Source organism: Lissotriton vulgaris, chromosome 7 (assembly GCF_964263255.1).
Source record: "Lissotriton vulgaris chromosome 7, aLisVul1.2, whole genome shotgun sequence".
Taxonomy (NCBI): Eukaryota; Metazoa; Chordata; class Amphibia; order Caudata; family Salamandridae; genus Lissotriton; species Lissotriton vulgaris.
Window position 1 is genome coordinate 1,205,763,528 of NC_141695.1, and position 20,666 is coordinate 1,205,784,193.

The 20,666-nt window shown below is 43.0% G+C and overlaps 1 protein-coding gene across 1 annotated transcript in view; it reads left to right on the forward strand.

The window, feature by feature from the left end:
- Nucleotides 1–20,666, forward strand: part of THOC6 (THO complex subunit 6) — a 152,364-nt gene that overhangs the window by 98,810 nt on the left and 32,888 nt on the right. The window contains exons 6-12 of the mRNA XM_086931721.1: nucleotides 4,262–4,310; nucleotides 4,532–4,603; nucleotides 4,924–5,026; nucleotides 9,959–10,008; nucleotides 11,511–11,573; nucleotides 12,314–12,424; nucleotides 15,943–16,071. Coding sequence (XP_086787847.1) covers nucleotides 4,262–4,310; nucleotides 4,532–4,603; nucleotides 4,924–5,026; nucleotides 9,959–10,008; nucleotides 11,511–11,573; nucleotides 12,314–12,424; nucleotides 15,943–16,071 — 577 coding nt within the window. The remainder of the gene's footprint in view (nucleotides 1–4,261; nucleotides 4,311–4,531; nucleotides 4,604–4,923; nucleotides 5,027–9,958; nucleotides 10,009–11,510; nucleotides 11,574–12,313; nucleotides 12,425–15,942; nucleotides 16,072–20,666) is intronic.

Consider the following 20,666-nt stretch of genomic DNA (forward strand, 5'->3'; position numbering starts at 1 on the left):
AAGACCGTCTCAAAACCCTTGGGAGACCGGAGCTATTTACAAATCCCCAGGGAATTTTCAAATATGATGTTACCTGGATGAGAGGGGCATTTTACAATTGAGTTGCAGTTGAGAGGGAAGCCTCAGCTCTGGTCAAGCCATCATTCTGAAGATATGTCATGGTTAAAACAGTTCCCGGTACAGAGCCTTACCTTCTCTGTGATATGCCTATTCAGTTTCACCAGCGTCGTTTGTTGGCCTATTTGAGGCTGGTGTGTTCCATCAGCTGATCTGTCCCGATGGTCTCTGGTTTAAGTACTCTAAACCACTGAATTATGATCTGTTACCTAAATGTTATACCTTGCACATTGTTCTGATTTGTCCTTTATTTAAAACTCGCTGGCATAAGTACTTAAACCCATTTTTTATTTCCTTTGATTTTTATCAGGCTCGACCTGCTGTATTATATTAGCAACTTTTAGAAAAACATAAAGCCTGTTGTAATGTGTCAAAGTTCCGTATGGGGGTTTATAATTCTGCATTATAGTTTGATCCTGGGGATAACTGGCTCTTGATGATTTCTATACTTGTACATTGTCATTTTTTTAAATTGTATTTTTATGTATAATGTTGTTGGACCGTTTATCACATCTCACTTGTATGATTTTTAATACAAAATCGAATAAAGTAATATAGATTGTTTGATAAAGCGTTACCCTTCCAATTCCTGACAGGACAGCCTGTCCCATCATTACATGCTTCTCTCTGCTAAACCTGCCATGCATGTAGTTCACACTCCTACTGATAAATACTGCAGGACTTGCAGGTTGGTGCTTCACATTGTGGCAGCTACTTGTTGGTAGAGGTTTGCAATGATGAATGAAGCATTGTTATCATGCTATTTCTGACAACCTGCATAGCTCTCTTCAGCCAACTCGGATGTCAACACACTCGTCAACGTTTGCAGGAAAATTCTAAAAACCATTGTAGAATGTAGGGCGCAGCTGAAAACATGATCCTCTAAACAGCACAGTGGGCAGAATCTCCTGGAACAATTGTGCCATACACACAGAGGAAAGGGAATGGAGACCTACCAATCTCACAGTCAACCTCACCCACCTCAACACATTCCATTGCACGTTCCTACCATCAAGAAAGTGATTAACAGAAGAATTGTTCTTTTTTTGCCATATGAAAACAAAGCTCACCAATGAGTCCCCTCTGCTGATAGGGAACCTTCAGTGCTAGAAGGGCAATCTGACAATGAGCACAACCCCCCACAACTAATGCTAAGGCAGGGTTTGGCTGAGGTAGGTTCAGTGGGGAGGCAGAAGCAACAGTAAATGTATAATCTCTGTGCTGACAGGAAGTCCAGGTCCTCTGAACAGTTCAGAACGGATCCAGAATCTTTCTATGGGTCCCAAGGGACAGATGGCCAATGGCCTCCCCATCCAGCCCTCCCCTCCCCAGGCAGAGTCCCTAGAGCCCCTTCCCACACCCAACCGCCAATCTCTGTAACCCACCAGGTCTCCCAAACTGGGCCTGGAAAGAGTATGGTTGACAATTTTACACACTGCAAAGCAGCCACTGCTGACAAGCTAGATGACCCGAACACTGCAGGAAATCTTGGAATCTCGAGTTGTAGGCAAACAAGTCTGCGGTCCCTCATTTGGAGGGGGTTGTAGTCCTAGCCACGACATTTCAAGCTAAGAAGCAAGTTACTTTCCTTACACGCTCCAACAATCAAACAATAACGTAATTTGTAAGAGAGAAACCCCAGCAGACGGTCTGCCATCTGCCATGGCTCTTTAAGTGACCATAGAGTCCTGTCTGAAGGCATCTATATGACCTCAACTCTATCCGTGGTTTATAGATCCACCATTAGTGATTTGCCACCAGTCCTCTTTTCTTAAATGTGACAGTTGTCCTGCTACCCAACCGTGCTTTCCTGAGGTCTGCTCTTGGTTCAAGCTACCCTGTAGCAGCCGGCCAAGGTGCTGATATTGGTGGGCTTAAGGATTTCCTTCCCCAGTCTGGAGCAACTCCTCCTTCCTAGTAGTGTGGTCTGTGCTGGGGAGGGAAATAATTCATGGAGGTGAGCTCCTTAACTCTCTAATCAGTTCTTGACTTGGTGTAGGGCAAGCAGCTAACATGCAGCCTGACCTCTGACCTCTGACTCCCCACTCTTTTTCTAATCCGTTATTGTATATATGTGCAGTGTGGGGACATACCTGCACTAATATTGGTGCCTCTTTGATATCCGGCAACCCCTAATCATCTTTCATATGACCTGACGATTGAGGGCAGTAGCAGTCTGTTGTGATGGACTATCCAGCGTGCCTCATACCTAATTGATGCCACCCATAAAACTACCCCTGGGTTATCCATGAGGGGTGACTGCAGCTGGCCACTGGCCTGGTCTGGGAGCTCAGGATGTCTGAGGACTAGAATCTGCCCCATTGCAGTAGCTACACAGAGCATACTGTGGTCCAGTCGTCCATAATGGACAACCAGGGATCATGGCGGCCTATTCCAGCAGTGGTGACGTGGTACTGATAATGGACTTGTAGCTGCTGCTGCAACATGTGTAGCCACCAGAAATCAGCATTAGCTGGACCCCTACAATAATATGTTTTCCATTATTTCCTCAAGTTTGTAGTTTAAAAAAATGCTAATGGGGGGCAATTATTAGATCAAGAGTTCCTTGAGGAGTAACCAAATTAGTATTTTGGGACATTGACTTTGAATTGGTTGACCCCGTGACTTGATAATACACATTCAGAGGTAGATCCAAGCAATTCGTACCCAAACAGCATCCAAAGGTAAAATAAGTGACTGCCCTAGGCCAGCGGCCATTGTTAGTTTCTTAGTTTCTCAAATACCTGCGAAAGGGCTAACAAACGAGGGAAACATTACTGCTTCCATTTGCTCTTTGTAGGTTAAAGATTACTTACAAGAAACAACAATGTTTATAGTTCTCAAAAGCTTTTGCAAATGGAGGAAATTTAGATTTCACAGCAATACCTAATCTGTTTATTGCTACCATATTTCTTATATATCGTACATGTGCTCATCTATGTTATAAGGTAATCCATTCACTGTCCGAGTTGAACAGAACCTTTCACGGCTGAATTACCAGTATTATTTAGCACACATTATATCTCTAGATTGCCCATGCTTGGAAATACGTCTCCAGATAGAATTTGGGGAAGACTGGTGCAACATTACCTGTCTGTTTATAGACACCCGACCTATAGATTCCTGGTGGAAAAACTTGGGAGGAGCGGAATTCCAATGAATCTCTTAATCCCAATATAGCTCGTAGTTCCTGATCCTGTCCGCATAATCTGGTTTTATGTTGTTTATCAGAATGTGCAACAAATGCCTTATTTTGTCAATCTAAAGCGCACTAGCATTTCAACACATTGTTTAAAATATTGACTTATTTGAGGTTTGGAGGCTATGCGTGCAGTCAGTTCATGTAATGCTTTTTCATGTTATGAAAAGAGAACCAACTACAAATTATATTGGACTCATAGCACGTAAATCTTATTACAGTTAAAGCTTGGTTGACACAAAATCTGTGCAAGCCAAGTTTTTATAATGTTCTATTATTTCCGAACAAGTTATTTATAAGCAATGTAGAACTTTCCATGAAGCATATTTTATACCAATCGTACGCTAACTGTGTCCTTCATAACAACTGTTGCAATTTTATAGCCACATGAAGGAGCAAAATAAAATATGCATTTATCAAGAAAGTAGTCCAAAACAAAAGCCCAGGAGGATCAACACTGAGCAGATAATCCTGATATATTTCGCAAAAGATCAGGGAGCTTCAAAATGATCTAGAAATCATCTGTAGAAGTTAGATGAACTCCATTGAATATAGAAGCAAAAAACCAGCATGAAAGCAACATGGCTTGCAAGCTTCTTCCTCCTTACTAACTACCTAAAGTACAAAATGAAAATGTCAAAAGAAGAGTACGAATTAAACAGCTCAAGTAATTTGAGAGACTCCAACATTGCACAAATATTCATAGAATTTTATAAATTCCCTTCTGAACAGAAGCATGCCCTTCCGATTTTAGCATACATAAAAACCCCACTAAAATCATTCTTAGATCTTGCACGTTCAAAGCAGTGAGTGAAATGTGCAGGACTGGATGCCATGATGCTGCATAGCTGAATTATTTTAAAGGCACAAATAGAAAAATTATATCATTGTTTCTGTAATGCTTCATTTGCACATGTCTGAAGCTAGCTCTTTCTGTCATGACAGGGCGAGTTTGGAAATCCCAGAGATCAACAGCATCGTTCTTAACAAGAAGGTGAGGTTCTGCCTCCTAATCTGGTGCGAAATTCCACTGTGCCCCTGAAGATCCTCCCTCTTCCTACCACTTTCTGTGGCTCCTCTCATCCGAGATGTACTTGTACATTCAAAGCTGTTAGAACTTGTCTGTGGCATGTACTAGATTGTCTATAAAATGATATCTTCTTATCTCCCTTCCCCGTTTTATGTTGCCTCTCTCTTCCGTACTTTTTTTCACAGGATGACACACTTCTCATGGGAGGAGGAGATACCTACGTTCACGTGATGGACTTAGAATCTGGGACCTTTACGGTAAAATATTGTCTTTCTTTCATCTATTGTAGAGGGGGAAAGAAAGAGGCACATTTTTTCGGGGTCATTGGCAGTGTTTGCTGCATCCATCTTAGTCACGGAGTTAACATATTCTTCTTTTATTCAGTTTGTCCCTAGTTGCTTGATTCCTTCCTCTTTTAGCTACTTGTGTTCACTACTTTGTTTTGTTCAACATCCCTGCTGCTCCGAAATAGCCCTTTGCATATTTGTTGACCCTAATACCTTTTTCCCCTTCCTCCTTGCTTATACCCCTTTCATATGTTGTGGTTTCATGCCTGTTTTCTCTCTACACCATGCAGCATGTCCTGAAGGGGCACAAGGATTATATTCACTGCCTGGCTCTCCGGGAGCAGTTCCAAGAGTGTCTGTCGGGGAGCGAAGATGGAACTGTGCGCCTCTGGGGTAGGTATTGCAGTGAGAAATCTTTGGGGGTGGAGTGGAACCTATGCACCACTGGGGTAAATATTACAGTTGGGGATGGGAGGTGTAGACGTGCAGGCTTTTGGTTGCAGAAGCAGCAAACTCTTTTTTTTTTAAAAAAAAAACAATCTTTATTCGTCAATTTGCACAATAGGCGCATGGCCCTGTACACCAAAGTCCACTGCAGCATCACATTACAGAGGCATGGATCAGCAATTGACTTTTGAAGAAAAACAAGATTATCAGCATAATCAACAGTAAGAATTACTGAAAATAACCCCGAACCACAACTATTCCCTGCCCCACACCCCCTCTCTCCCCAGAGGAAGCAGCAAACTCTTCACATTATTTGGGACTCGGATAGTCAGACCATTTCTGGTTACGTGATGTTGCATTCAAGGCAGCTGTGATTAGAGGCACCAGGAGTGGAAAAGATTCTCCCGAGTAAGAAAGCTATGTCTGTAGCAGTGTTTGGTTTAGACTATGGAACAGATACGTAAGAATCTGCCTGAGCCACCCTGGAGCTTTTTATGCCATTTGGTCTCACCCATCTAGCACCAAGATCATTCACCTTCAAATCACTGAAGTTCTCTCATTCACCTAATAGAGGAGCATACTCATTCACACTATTAACAGCACAATGACTCCAGTCACATGATCAGACCACTATTTGCTTTCTTTCCAACATAATACGACCTAAAGCAACGCATCTAAAACCACCTTACATACATCCGCCTATCGACCATGGAACAAACTCAATTTGTAACACTTAGAAGCACAACTAACATCCAGTACAGATCTAGACACAATACATTGTTAAAAAACTATATGAGTGGCTACAGGAAGCTTTTAATATCCTAATACCACAAAAAACGACCTAACGGAACAAAAGAAACCAAGCACCTTGGAGAAATGCAGAAATAAGAGATAACACAGCAAATTTCAAAGCTGCAACGTGTCTGGCTCAAAACAAGCACCGATCAAGATAAACTTTGCCTACAGAAACGTAACAGAATATACAAGTCTGCTATCAAAAAAGCTAAGAAAAAGTACTATTCAGATAGAATTCAAAATGCTAAATGTACAAATAAAGAATTGTATTAAATTCTCAATGAATTTCGTAAACCAAATTGCCTAGAAGCAGCTCATCCCTTTACTCAAGATGTCACAGACAAACTGGCAAATCATTACAAGGCCACACCAGTAAGAAGAATCATCAACAATTCCTTAACTGCCGGAATATTTCTGGAAGAACTCAGATACATACACCCAGTACTGAAGAAAACAAACATGGACCCGCTGAACCCTGACAACTACAGATCGATTACAAACGGACTTTTCCTGGGCAAACTGATAGAAAGAGCAGTGTTCACCCAGATATCCCAATTCATTGAAGATAATGTCATAATTTCAGACTTCCAAACGGAATTCCATCCAGGAAGAGAACAGAGTCTTCCCTCGTTGCCATCTGGGAATGACCTGAAGAACACAGTTGATGGGAGCTGTGTTGCTGCGCTACTTCTTTTGGACCTCTCAGCTGCCTTTGACACTGTTGACCATGAAGCTGATAAAAAGACTCTACGAAGCTGGCATTGAAGAGACTGCTTTAACCCCTTCCAGGCTCATGACGAGCTGGGCTCGTCATGAAGCAGGGCGCTCACACGCTCATGCCGAGCCCAGCTCGTCATGATAAGGGGGATTTTCGATTTCTCAGCACAGCAGGGGAAAATGCCGAGCAGCCAAGGAGCTAGACTGGATCACATCCTACCTTGGCAACAGAACTAATGTCATCCATACCACCCCCCCCCCTTTCTTGTCCAAACCGGACTTTACAAAAGCAGGGGTCCCTCAAGGCTCTATCATCTCGCCTATGCTTTTCCACATCTACATGAAGTAGTTACCGGCACTGATCAATCAATGTCACCTCATGTGCCATAACTATTCAGATGACATACAAATACTCCTTTAACTGGAATACCCCAAAGTCATTGGAAAGTTGCCAATTTTCAGTTGTCACAGAGCTGTGGATCAATTAATGACATGGAACCATCTCAAATTGAATGCTTCCAAAATAAAATAGTGAAGTGTGGTGATTGGAAAAATTAGGACCCCTGGCCTGATGATCTGGGAACACCGCCTAAAATATCGAAGGAAGTAAGATACCTCAGAATGACCATGGAATCCATGCTGTCATGGAATGCCCAATTGAACAAACTAGCAATATCAAGCTTTGTTACTATAAAAACTCTGCGATGAATCTTCCCCCGTCTGGGATTGCCACACAAGGTCCAGGCTACCACGCTCTTGTTCTGTCCAAACTCGATACCCCAATAGCCTCTACCATGGATCACCTTTAACAACTATGAAAAGACTACAATGGATTCAGAACTCGGTTGCCAGACTACTTTTACATATAAAGCCACATGACCACATCTCCCCTGCCTTGAAAGCCCTGCATTGGTTACTGGTTGCCAGAAGGTCCCCGTTCAAGCTGCTTTGTATCATCCACAAAGCAATACATTGAATGGGACCTCTCTTCATCAGGAATTATATCTCCAAACACGTTCAAAAAAGGATCCTCCGCTCTAGAGTGGCACTTCGCCTCAAAATCCCAACGTACAACAAAAAAATCCATGGGTGGCACATCCTTCTCTGTTCAAGCAGCCAAACTATTGAATTGTTTACCCCCAACTTAAGATCCACGGATAACCACTGTATCTTCAGAAAACTACTCAAGAATTGGTTCCTCTTCACATAACCACCATACGCAAACATAAATATACAGCATATCCCTCCTGTATATAAGCATTTATTTGGACTATAGATATGTACTATATGTGTATTAATTTGTATAAACTTGTATAATAATTGTTTTTTTAATATAGATATTCGTTATTTCTGCTTTGCAAATGTACAAATTACTGATAGTTGCATTATTCATCTTTTTAACATGTATATAAGTGACTGCATAAATAAGTAAATCTTTTATCTTAACTATCTACAATTGCTTCACTATTGAATCACCCCCAAACAATTATAATTAATTTAATGTACAATAACACTTGAAAGCCAGAGTTTATTAAATGCATCTTTAATCTACATATACTATTTTCCATATATGTATGTATGTATGTATGTGTGTGTATATATATGTATATGTATATATATATATATATATATATATATATATATATATATATATATATATATATATATATTCCAGTACTCTATCTTTAGAATCCACTCGACAGACAGGACTGGGATAGATAAGCGCGGACCCAGTATTTCGTGCTTTCTTAAAGTTTATTTAAAGAAAAAGTTCCGCCTGCATCAGTATGCCGCCATGACGCGTTTCGGTCCGACCTGGACCTTGATCACATGACGCTATAATATATATATATATATATATATATATATATATATATATATATATATATATATATAATATCCTGTCCCGACCTTGTCCGGGAGCAATCAGGCTCTCAAACTTCCCTGCGCTCCTGTCTGCTCCACGCTGCAACCCCACACTCACCTACGTCAGCCCACCGCGGGCGCCGCCGCTCCTCAAACTTCATCTTCCTCATCCCGCTGTAGTCCGCCAAAGTTAACCGCCACCTTCAGGGCCCCCAATCAGCTGCACACGGCCCGCTCCAGTCTGCCAAAGTTTACCGCTCCTCCCCGCGCTTCACCTTCCTCAGCCCGCTCCAATCTGCCAAAGTTCACCGCTCCTCCCCGCGCTTCACGTACCTCAGCCCGCTCCAGTCCGTCAAAGATCACCGCTCCTGTCCGCCGCTCCTGTCCACGCTCCTGATGATGTCAGCACGCACGTCGTTAGCGCACACGCCGGCGCTACTTCCAAGGGACTACTTTTTTTTTGTACGTATATTTTTTTAAAGAACGTATATTTTTTGTGGTATATAGCCTATGTCACTCTGCAGACCCTGACAATTCCAATGGTGTATTGGGTGTTTGGATTGGCGCAGTGGTTCCCGAGTTTACCCACCTCAAAGGTTCACAGTTCTCGCTTTATAATAGTAGTATAGATATATATATCCCATGTACTTATGTATCTATATATTTATTACTTTTCTTCTAATTCAGCATATCCAATACAGTACTCTTTCTCGCCCTATACAGCTCTCAATGTATTCCTACCTCAACTCTGACTCATCCCAAACCTCTTCCCACTACTCTTTCCAATGCACTATCCTATTGCGCACCCTATACCTCTATCAATATATCCTCTACATCCACTCTCCTCTCTCATTCGTCCCCAAAATAACCCTTTCTAGACTCTTCCCTCCTCTACCCCTCCTTGCATCATCTCATACCTCTTTTACTATTCGGATCACCCAAACAAGTCTTTCTACCCTTACCCCTAACTCTTCCCCCTCCACCTCCCTTTTACTCATCCCAAACCTTCTCCTACTGCTATTCTATCCCTCCTTCCCACTTCTATCCCTCCACATTTCCTTTTCAATCCAAAAAACAGAATAACATGTCTACCCCTCAAATTAATTTCATATTTCTCGAGACTAACTCCCCTCCACCTCCCCCCTTTACTCATCCCAAACCCCCTCCTACAGCTATAAACTCACAAAAAAAATTACTAGACCCTTCCCTCTTCCTTCTCAATCCAAATAACTAACATATCCACCACTCAAATTACTTTCATATTTCACTATACTAATTCACCACTAATCCATGCTACTCTCCAAAAATGCGATTCGACGCCTCGTCTGAGGTAGTAAGCACTATAAATATGCAATTACAATACAATGCAACTTTGTAAGCTGTGCTGGGATGGAAACTGCCAAACTATTTGAAAAGTCTCCCTCTAACTACTGATACTGTGATACTGCACCAATTATACCCATTTTTTTTAACATGTTTGTCTCTGTGCCTCACCTACAGATCTCCGCACTGGAGGGGAAGTCCACACAATTGAAGTCTACAAATATGAGGTATGCATATTGTGCTCCATTCCTATTCTTAGACTCTTGCGCAATACTCTGCATTTCTTTTTTTCGAGTATATTTTTTTATTAGTAAAATCCTGTTCATGTCCTGTGATTTATACGCTGCGGGAGTAAAAGGGCACAAATATTTAATTTTGTTTCCAAAATCCTGATATCTGCTATTTACAGAGTCACTGGTCTGCCCTTGTGTGCTTATTCGGGCAGACATGTGCTTGCATAGGTATAAGTTCTGGATTTTATATTGGGCGGGGTAAAGAAACACATTTCTTGTATTATGTGAGTCTGACAGCAGATTGTCATAGTGATGCCATAATCTGACTTCACTCTCGCTGTGTGGTGTAGAAGTCTAACATGGGTTTTTTCTAAAAAAAGTTCTTGTCTGATGTATGGATTATTTAGTAATGTTGTCTACAATTCCCATTGTGAGGTCAGTCAGATGTCTGGTTCCTTTAGGTATAACGTGGAATAATTTTACAATCTTCTGTCAGGGTCATTCAGCGCTGTCCGTCTGTTGCGCGGTTACTGCAGTGACGTCACTGCCTGACTCCCTGTCTCCATAGCATGTCGGACAATGATGTCAGGATCATTACGTGATTTTAGTCGGACACTGGGTTACTGTAATGACGTGGGTCTCAGGTGGGTATCTAGAGTGATGCCACAATCTGACATCTGTTCCTGTAGTGATGCCATTAAATTCTGTTTCAGGGTGCACGGCCATCCACGTCTCTTATAATGCAATGAACAAACTAGGAAAACCTGTATTTATATTTCCTGGAGGGACAGTTTTAGCACTGCTTGCAATTCCGTTTTTCTGAAGTTTCTGATTGGCAAATATTACAAAACCCCATGAACAGCAGTTATTTTCTGAAATGTATCTCCAAGAACAGGGACCAAGGAACTGTTTTAAGGAATATAAAAACAGAGGAAAGTCCAGTATAATCTACAGTAGGAGGTTCACCGTCCATATGATCATATGCATAATATTAATACCATGAAGAAATGTATTGATTTTCATCCCTTCATTTTGGCACACGTAAAAGTTATTTTCACCATTATCCAAAATCAACATCATCTTAAATGGTAATGTCAGCGGAAAATCATGATTATATGTAGTTGAATGAATAATTAATCTTTACCAATCAAATAGGCATTTGGCGTATTTTTGGAGATAGTTGTGGTTTTGGGGTAATGAAGTTGACGGTCAAAAACTATCCAATCTAGTGTGCAGTAGAAAATAATAATTTCATGGGATCTTTGACACAACCTCATGCGCAGCAGCATGGTGTCTCTCTGCAGTGGTGAGGATCCTGGGAGAGTTTTGTTTCCTTGGTAGAATAGCATGCACCATTATACTGTCTTGTGTATGGAACACTGCTACCAAATAGACTGCGTAGACAGTCTTTATGCCAACTCCGAAGGTACTTATTGCAGAGTTTAGTTGCCCTGTTTATTGCAGATGCGTATTTTATTCTTTGTGTTTTTCCTCAGGAGTGCGCGAGGCCCCACCATGGTAAATTTATCAGTTGCATAGCCACAGACTGTGATTTTATGGTGAGTATTTGTTAACAGACTAAGGGAACATGTTGAGATGCTGGGGAAGGTGTGGAGTGAGCACAACATAACTAAGGATTATGGGTGTTCAGAGTTCAACTTGAGGTGACTCTTTTGACATGGTTTTTTCTATGGGGTTTGTAGTGCTGTTGTATGAGTTAATTCTGCTTAGTTGGGGCGGTCTGGATGCTTCTTGTCTTGGCCATTTTGTTATTATCACTGTGGATGTAAGTGGAGAAATCTACCCTTCACTACCACATAGGAGAAACTCTAACTGCCAGGTGTCCTGATGGTTATCTTGTCTACTGCAGAGTCAGTATGGGGGCACACTGCAGTGAATAACCACATAGTTGCTTCCCTTCTCACCCTTGAAGGAAATTGCACCGGAGAGGAAGTAATGGGTGCACCGACTTTCTGCTTATCTGTTGTGGTGATTCCTGAAGAGTGGGCAAAGATTGAATGTGACTTAAGAGTGACTGTCCCTCTAGCTCCAAGGGGGTGGTAGAGGCTGAAGATATTGTGGGTCATGTAGCAATAGTTATGTCAATCTTTGACTGTAGGGATGTCTCAATACTTTAGAACCGGTTTATATGGCATACTCAGTGGCCATCAGATCTATCCCATGTTGTCACTATAAGTACTTCACTTGGAAGGATTCAAGTGTGTCTTCAGTATTCAGGCCCTTTCTGGCAGAGTGAGAGTTTGTCCAGCTACTGACCTGCTCTTCCTTCTTTTCTCAGGTGTGTGGTGGGGGCCCAGCTTTAACTCACTGGCACCTGCGGTCTGTAACCCCAACCACTGTCTACCCCCTCCCAGAGGTGCAGCAGCAGGTCATGTTCTACCAGGATTTGGTGAGTATTGTTTTCTGCACATCACAAATGTTCCACATAATATTTGATAAAGCTTGTGTTTATTTTACTTATATAGTTGTAATTTTTCCAGCGAGTCATGGAAGAGGGCAATTAAATGTCATTTCAATGAGCTATAAGCTTCAGTTGCCTAGAAAATGGGCGTGAAATGTTTGGGGGAAGTAGGGGAACCACAGTTCAGCATTAGACTCTACGTGTAACAAATTCTCCTGGTGCTAGTTGAAAAGAATAGTCTAAGTTTACGTTGAAAAGGTAGTTAATTGGGTATTGTGAAGAGTACTGCTTTCTTGGTTGGTCCGGTGAGGAAGCTGAGTAAACTTGGAAATAAAAGGTCCAGACCACAGCAAGACCCTGAGAAACGGCGAAACTGTCTCAATATCACTAGAGATAGTATGACACCTAGTATGACACCTGCACTCTTAACAGTCCCGCTCAAGTTGTCAGACGATGATGCAGTGAGTTTTAATAACTGGGTGGTTAAGACTTTAGACCTTGTTGCCCCCTCCAGATTAGTCACCTCCACCAGGAAGAGACCATCAACCTCGTGGTTCTCCCCCGAGATGAGAAAAGCCTTTGTAAAAAAATTTAGCACACCTGGAGACAATGCTATGACCCCGAAGCCAAGCTTGCATACAGAAAGGCCCTAAAAAACGTACACAAACTTAAACGCAGCACCATGAGACTTTACTTCTCCCACAAGATCAAACTAGCAGAAAATTCTGCGAAAACACTTTTTAAAATTGTTCAAGACGTTGCCAATCCTGCTGCTCTTGTTAGTACTGTACAGCCTACTGCTTTCCTCTGTGCTGGATTGTCTGATTTTTTTTCCAGGACGAAATCCAATCTATATATGACACCTTCCCTTCCAATCTGACCCTGTCCGAGCACAATGCCTATTCGGACAACACTGAGGCGCTGACTACATTCCTTCCTTTTTCTCTCAATAACTCCTTAAAATATCTATTCTCTTGTAAAACTGGCTCACCTGGTGATCCCAGCCCAGATTTTTAAACTCCTGGCCACCTGCCTTAATAACCCTCTGAACCAGATTTGGAATGCCTCCCTGAGTTCAGGCATCTTCCCTGCAGTGTGGAAACAGGCTTTCCTACTGCCAATCCTCATGAAGCTGGATGCTGACCCCGCAGAATATAAAAACTTCAGACCTATCTCTCTTCTGCTGGCTCAGGCAAACATTCTTGAGCAGCTAGTCCAGAGTCAACTCTCTGAATTGGCTATAGCACGGGAACCGCCCTCCTAGAAGTGTCTGAGAGTGTTCAGCGAGACTGTCAACCAGGGCAACGCTAATGGACCTGTCCGCCGCCTTCGACACAGTGGCCCATTCGATTCTCTTGGAGAGATTAAAGTGCCTGGGAATTCATGGCACGGCCCTGTCCTGGATCTGGTCCTTTCTGGAGTACCGGTCAGAGCAAGTCTTCCTCAGACTATTCACGTTCTTCCAGAACCCCCTGGTATGTGGGGTTCCCCAGGGATCTGCACTGAGTCCTCTCCTCTTCAACGCCCACACACTGCCACTTGCAGCCCTTGCTGAATCCTGAGGAGTAAAGGTGATCTCCTATGCAGATGACACTCAACTGTTCTCCTTTAAAGAACAATCAGAGGCTGCATTTGCCAACTTTAGAAGGTGTATGAGTAACATCTTGGCTTAATTGACTCAAAATTGTCTGTAGCTGAACTCAGAGAAAAACGAGGTGCTCTTCTTCAACCAGCAGTGTACTTTGGTGGCCCGAAGAGCTAACCCCCCCCCCCCCCCGAGCCAGAAACGTGGTGTTCAGATTCGCCAATGAGCTCTCTTGTAAATCTCAGATTAGGCAAGTATTCTCCTCCTGTTTTGGTAAGCTTTGAACTCTGAGGAGATTCCTCCACTTCCTCCCATTTGGCTGCAGAAGGACGGTAATTGACGCCCTTATTACTTCTCACCTGGACTACACCAACGGCCTCTATTTGGGACTCCTTGCTTATCTGACCCCCACGCTGCAGCCAGATTTATATGCAAGGTACCTTATCACCATTCCATCATCCCCCACTTGAGAGACCTCCATTGGCTTCTCGTCATCAGGCACATAGAATTTAAGGCACTCACCCTGGTGCTCAGAGCCACCAGGGGCCGAGGCCCAGCTTACCTGAGAGCCAGACTTCCACATTACCATCATGACCGGGCCCTGAGATCCAACCATCTGCAGCTCCTCGTCATTCCTCGCTTTCGCAAGGCGAGGACATGAGGCAGAGGACCGCAAAACTATGGACTGTTTAGCCATTCTCTCTCTGCCTGAATGAATCAGTACCTGCTTTCCGACGAGCTGTAAAAACCTGGCTCTTCTAATGCTCCTAAAAGTTATCACTGTGCACCTGTATCAGTCGACTGCCTTAGCGCTGGGACACCTCCTTTGGGGGTAGCTGTGTGCTCTACAAATGTCCAAATAAATAAATAAATAAAAGTTGTTTCGGAGGGCCTAGATTTGCAAGGTAAAACATGAGGCAATGAGGGCAGAGAGAAGTATGAGGCAGATCCTGTGCACTGAGCTTTTTTGTATGATGTACATGAAACTGGGTGCCTCTTATGAGTTTCTAAGGGGCCAATGTGCAGTGGTTTCAGTTAGCAAAGTATCAGCTTCACCCAGGATCACACAAGAATTACCCCACTCTGTCTCCTGCTAAGTAGGTGGGATCTTGGGTTTTAATGCAGCAGTCTAGGTTTGTGAGTGCAGAAGGCACGAAGTGGAGATAATCTTGCCTTCTCATCTGGGCAGACAACCAACCAATGACAATTCATAGCAGTACGTACATTTTCACTAATTCAGACAGTTTCATTTTGACTTGCTGAATCAGTGCAAATAATTCATGGTTGTTTCTAGAGCCAATTTTCAGGTGAGCAATATGTAATTTGCAGTGTACAGTAAATGTAAATATATCTAGTCTTCTTAATTCCATTGCCTATACCTGAATTTGGACTAGGCTTTATAACATAACGTCCCAGCTGCATGAGTGCAAGTATGAATGTGCCTTTGTGTTCATTTCCAAAAGCTTCAGCTGAAAGGATTTTGGTTTTTGGAATTAAGTCCTAAAGGAAATGTGTTAAGCTCTAGAAGTTAGCAAGTTGGCATTTAACCCTAGAGTGTTTATTCTTCGGAACCTTTAAAACAGACTTCTGTGTCTTCTGGATTAGTTAAATTGCTGTCCACCACCTTTATAAAGAGAAGAGCTCACGTATAACATTATTGTGGCTCATCCCTTAAAGAAAGCAGACTGTTTATCGGTCTTGTGCATTGTACAGAAAAGGGCAGTGCCCAAGAGGTGGTTGATTGATTATATTTCGCTTTTATTCAAACATGTTCCGTCAGTAAAGCCTTAGATCAGATATCTCGGTAGTACCTGCCATCACCCTAGATCATTTGTGTCTGATAGCTCTAGCTTCTATTTTTCCTTTTATCCCTGCTATCCCTTCCCCTTTCTCACTCCTCTTCCAATGTTTATACTCCCAGCTCCTGTCTGCAGGACATAGTCCAACCATCAACCACTGCCAAATCAGCGGAGACATCAAAGCCCAGATCCCCTGCACACCTCGAACCATCTACTCTATGAGAGTCAATGAGAATTCCCAGGAAAATAAGGTAAGGGTTGGGACTGGAATGAGGCCGGAGTCTGGGGTCCCAGAGTGGGAGCTATCAGAGTCTCATGAATAGTAGAAACAACTGACCACAGTCTCCCCTAATTCTGTGTAGACCCCTGACTGGTGATTGTTGAGGTCTAAATAGAGACACACTTGTGCTATAAAGCAGTAAGGTATAAGGAGTAATACAAGGACTTAAATTAACCTTGGAAGATGGGAATGCAGCAGGTCGGCAGACGCCAGAGTGAACAGTGGTAGCCTATCAATTTAGGTGAGTTGAAATAGAATGCAAGGCTGACGACCAGGAGGCAAGGGATCAAATAGAGATGGTCTACTTGCTCTAAGACTGACTTTTTACAGTAAATCCAAGAAAGTAAGCAGAGATCAGAGGAGACCTGAGATGGGCAGAACTAGCTCAGACAATCAGATGAAGGTAGTCCAGAGAAATACAGGAGCCAAATGGGGCCTGAAATGGTGAAGTTGAAATTGGGCAACGGTGCAACAGGTCCACCAACAGTGGTGGACGGATGCTTACATCCTTATGAGAGTGAACACAGCCGGGAAGCACTTCCTGCTGGCAGATCAGGCTTTTCATATATCTTAATACCACTTATTGTGCGCTGAATAAAAATGTTGTGGTATGTTGTCAATAAATCTTCAAAGCGATACAAAAGGGGATGATGGACGGAGCGTTTGAGCCAATCAAACACTCACCCCAGTCAACTGATCTGGGTTTAATCCATCACCATTCTTTAGCTCACTCATTCACCCCAGTTCAGACATGGCCATGTGCAAATCAGTCTGACCCTGTGCCTCATGGGAACAGTCCAGCCCGAACTGCCAAGCCATGTCTTCCCTGGACCGGAAACAAGCATCCTGGGACCGGTTTCTGGCATTCCAGCCGTCTTCAGCCCGGCTTGCTTGAATCCAGTGGCAAAGTGAGCAAGGGACTCACGTCTGAGCATACCCTGCCACACTTATGGCGGCCAAAAGCGGTACAAAAGGGGATGCGACGAAACACGTGTTGGCTAAGGCTTTGAACGAAAGTGCTCACGAGAGGAACAATCAATCCTGGATGTAAATAAAGCAGTGGATGAAGAGTGTATTTTAAATTGTCATTAATTTGTGGATAAAGAGTGTCTTTTACATTGTCATTAATTTGTTCTGTATACTACGAGCGTGTGCAGGGGAATTTTGTGTTTACAGTTGAAATTAGCTTGACTGACAAACCTGGCACATGGAGCCATGGATTGTGTGCATTAAGGTCACCCCAAAATTCCAACACTGATCCCAGACCAAAAGCTCACATTTGACAGTCTATTCTCACAAACCTCTGAATGCAGAGTATATCATTCTACAAATACTCACTTATTTTCTCAGTGCTCTACCAAGCTTGTGAATCAATCCTAGATTCAATGCGGGCGTTTACTGTTCAAATGCTTTTACAGGCTGCCACTTTGTTATTGATTCATATGCAACCCTCCATGCCTCAGTTCCAAGAAAGAATACAAAAAGGTAGATGGTCGGGGGTTTTATGGCAGTGATGGTATGAAGGCAGTTTATTCACCAGGCTAACAAGGTATGGATGTAATGCCTTTATCCAGCCCGAATCTCTTCCATATTCACCTGCTTCGCATTGTTTCACTATCTAGTCATAGGGTTGCGTTACTCTGCCATCTAGTGTTTGGGTCCGTAAATCTTTAACTTGGTACCAGGTTTTTTCTTCGGCATTGACTTTAGGATCCAATATGTTGAACATAATTCAGCACCTTAATTTTTAGATCCTCTTTTCCACAGTTGGGTTTAGAAGCGAGTAAGATTGCAAAGGGATCCAGGACGAAAATGCGCTCTGCTGACTTATCGGATACAAACAAAGGTGAAGTAAACAATATGCAACCATGGAGATGACACCAAATGTGGATCGAAGGAGAACAGGGTTTTTCTGGAGAAAACTTGTAGTGTCAGAGGGTTGGGAAATGTATCTTTCGGAACTGCTGTACTTCGGAGCTCTGTATTTTTCAAATAAAGGCAATGCAAAATATTACCGTTAAAATATTCCCAACATGCTTTCGAAAATGTGCACAGATTGATGGCAATGGGGTATGCAATCTCTGTCTTTCACGCGACCTGTTAGCCCTGTGTCCCAGAAAATTCTGGAGATCAGAGAGAAACAAAAGTTGGCAAACTAGGCAATGGAAGGGCCAGACCTTGACAGAATATGGCTTATCTGATGAGTAAGAACGGGGTGACATATCCATGCTTCTGACGTTGAGGACATAACTTGCATAGACATTGAGGTAACAGATACAATACTGAAAGGCATTCTTTCGATGTCTCAAAAAACTTAAACAAACAATGCCTTTGAAAGAAAAGCCTTCAGGGCCAAAACATCTGACTCCAGTAAAGTGAAAGCTGATCCAGCAACATTAAAAACAAAGGGGAGTGAAAGGCTGACAGACTCAATACACAGATAAAAAAACAAATATTGCGACGCAGTAAAAAAGCCTAAACCATCAGGCTCCACATTGACAGAGGACCAAGACGGTAGCATGCAAAGGACAGGCACTCTCAAACATTGCATTCCAAGATACACATATCCATAAAATGGGCAGCGGTAGGAGGGGGCAACGCAACATCAAAAGACAAACAAAAACTGGAAGTTGAAATTGTAGATATCCTTAAAAATATGAATTTGATGCATTAATGGCCTTGTACAAGATCCTAACCAAAATGGGACCTAAAGGACCAAGGGAGACAAAAGCACAGAAGGAAGAAATTGTGACTACTCTCACAAAGGAACCACAAGATTAGAGGGTAGACCCTGAAATACACACAGAGGAGGGCCTGCCACAATAGGGTGCACAGAACTAAAGAGACATTTGGGATCAGATGGAGGTAGATTCACCATAGGAATAGGTAGATACATACCCACTAGAGCATCCCTACCAGGTGACCTAACCTTCTATCATGCAGTGATAAAAAGAGGTGCAGTTATGTGTGACCTGCCTCAAGTGGAGGTAGAGGAGTCATCATGTATGCACCTAAAAGCACTACACTCTTTTCAGAGAACGAATCACTATCTTCCAATGCTGCCTAGTGTATTACAGCAAGATAAGGATGTTTTTAAAGAACCAGAAAAAGACCATGCCCTCAAGCCCACACATATATCAAACGCCACATAGAACTTGTCTCTCATTGTGGCTACAGCCTGAAAAAGAGCTAGTAATGCAGCGGATACTGGACAACAATCAGATAATGAAAGACCAGAGGCATTGGGGAAAAGGATGGAAAGAGGGACTGCAACCCAGTGGACAATAGCTAAGTCCAATGCACTCCTAAAGGTAGGAACACCACAATGGAAGGAAGTAGAGGAGCTCATGTAATGTTTTCTTGAACAATTTAGACAAAGGCTAAGAGTATTATTGCAGAGGATAAGACCATTTCCAATACATACCTCAAATCATTCCTGGATTCAGTAGATACAGCTATTAGGCAGCTATCTATATGCATAGTAGTTCATAGGCATTCGTGCCTCAGAATCCCTGGCTTCAAACCAGGGAAATAAACATCACTCATCAACAGCCACTTTAATAGTTAGGATCTTTTTGCTAGTAATGTCTACAAAGCCTTAGAAAAATGAAAACGACAACCGACATGGCTCGGGTTATGGGAGCTTTCCAATGATAAGGGAAGTCTCCATAGGAGAATTCCTACTCCTAGAATGAATAACCAGGGTAATAGACCCTTTTTAGATCTGACAAAGACGCAATCGGCAGAGGGCCAAAGAACATCTCATGACTTCACAATGGCAACAAAGTTCGCCTGCTTTGTACGCCTTACGGCGGAGAGCGAGCAGAAGAAGTCTTTCCTCTAGAGAAAGCACACAAACAAAGTGACTGCATCAATCTGCCCCAGAGTATCTAATGTTGCAGGGATTCTGCACTTACACAGAAGGATGCGCAGGATAATGGGACCTTGTGTATAGGGGCTAAGCCTTCCCACCACCTTAGTGCCCAGGGCCAACTAGCTATAGTATCTCACTCGCTCTCCTACACACTCACAGAGAAGCAAATGATTAGACACCCCAGAACACAACACTGCCGATTCTCTCAGGAATCGTGGTAACTAGGCAAAAACCTTCCGCTAGCACTCTTTTTTTGTCCACAATAAAGTCCGACAGAGACCCAAAGAAGTTTAGACTATTTATTTGAACTATTGTGCTGTATAATGCAGTATACGTGCCACAACAAGCAGAAAATGCATAATACAAATATTGTCAGCATAGCAACAAGCCCATATATCATGAAGGGAGATGTCAATAAATCAATCAGAGTACTTGTAGAGCGCGCTACTTACCCGTGAGGGTCTCAAGGCACTGAGGGGAGGTGGGGGGGGGGGGGGGGGGGGGGTGCTGCTACTGCTCGAGTAGCCAGGTCTTGAGGAGTCTTCTGAAGGCGAGTAGGTCTTGGGTCTGCCATATGTGGGCAGGGAGGGTGTTCCAGGTCTTGGCGGCGAGGTAGGAGAAGGATCTGCCACCGGAGATCGTTTGTTGGATGCGGTGGACAGCGGCGAGTGCGAGGCTGGCGTAGCGGAGCT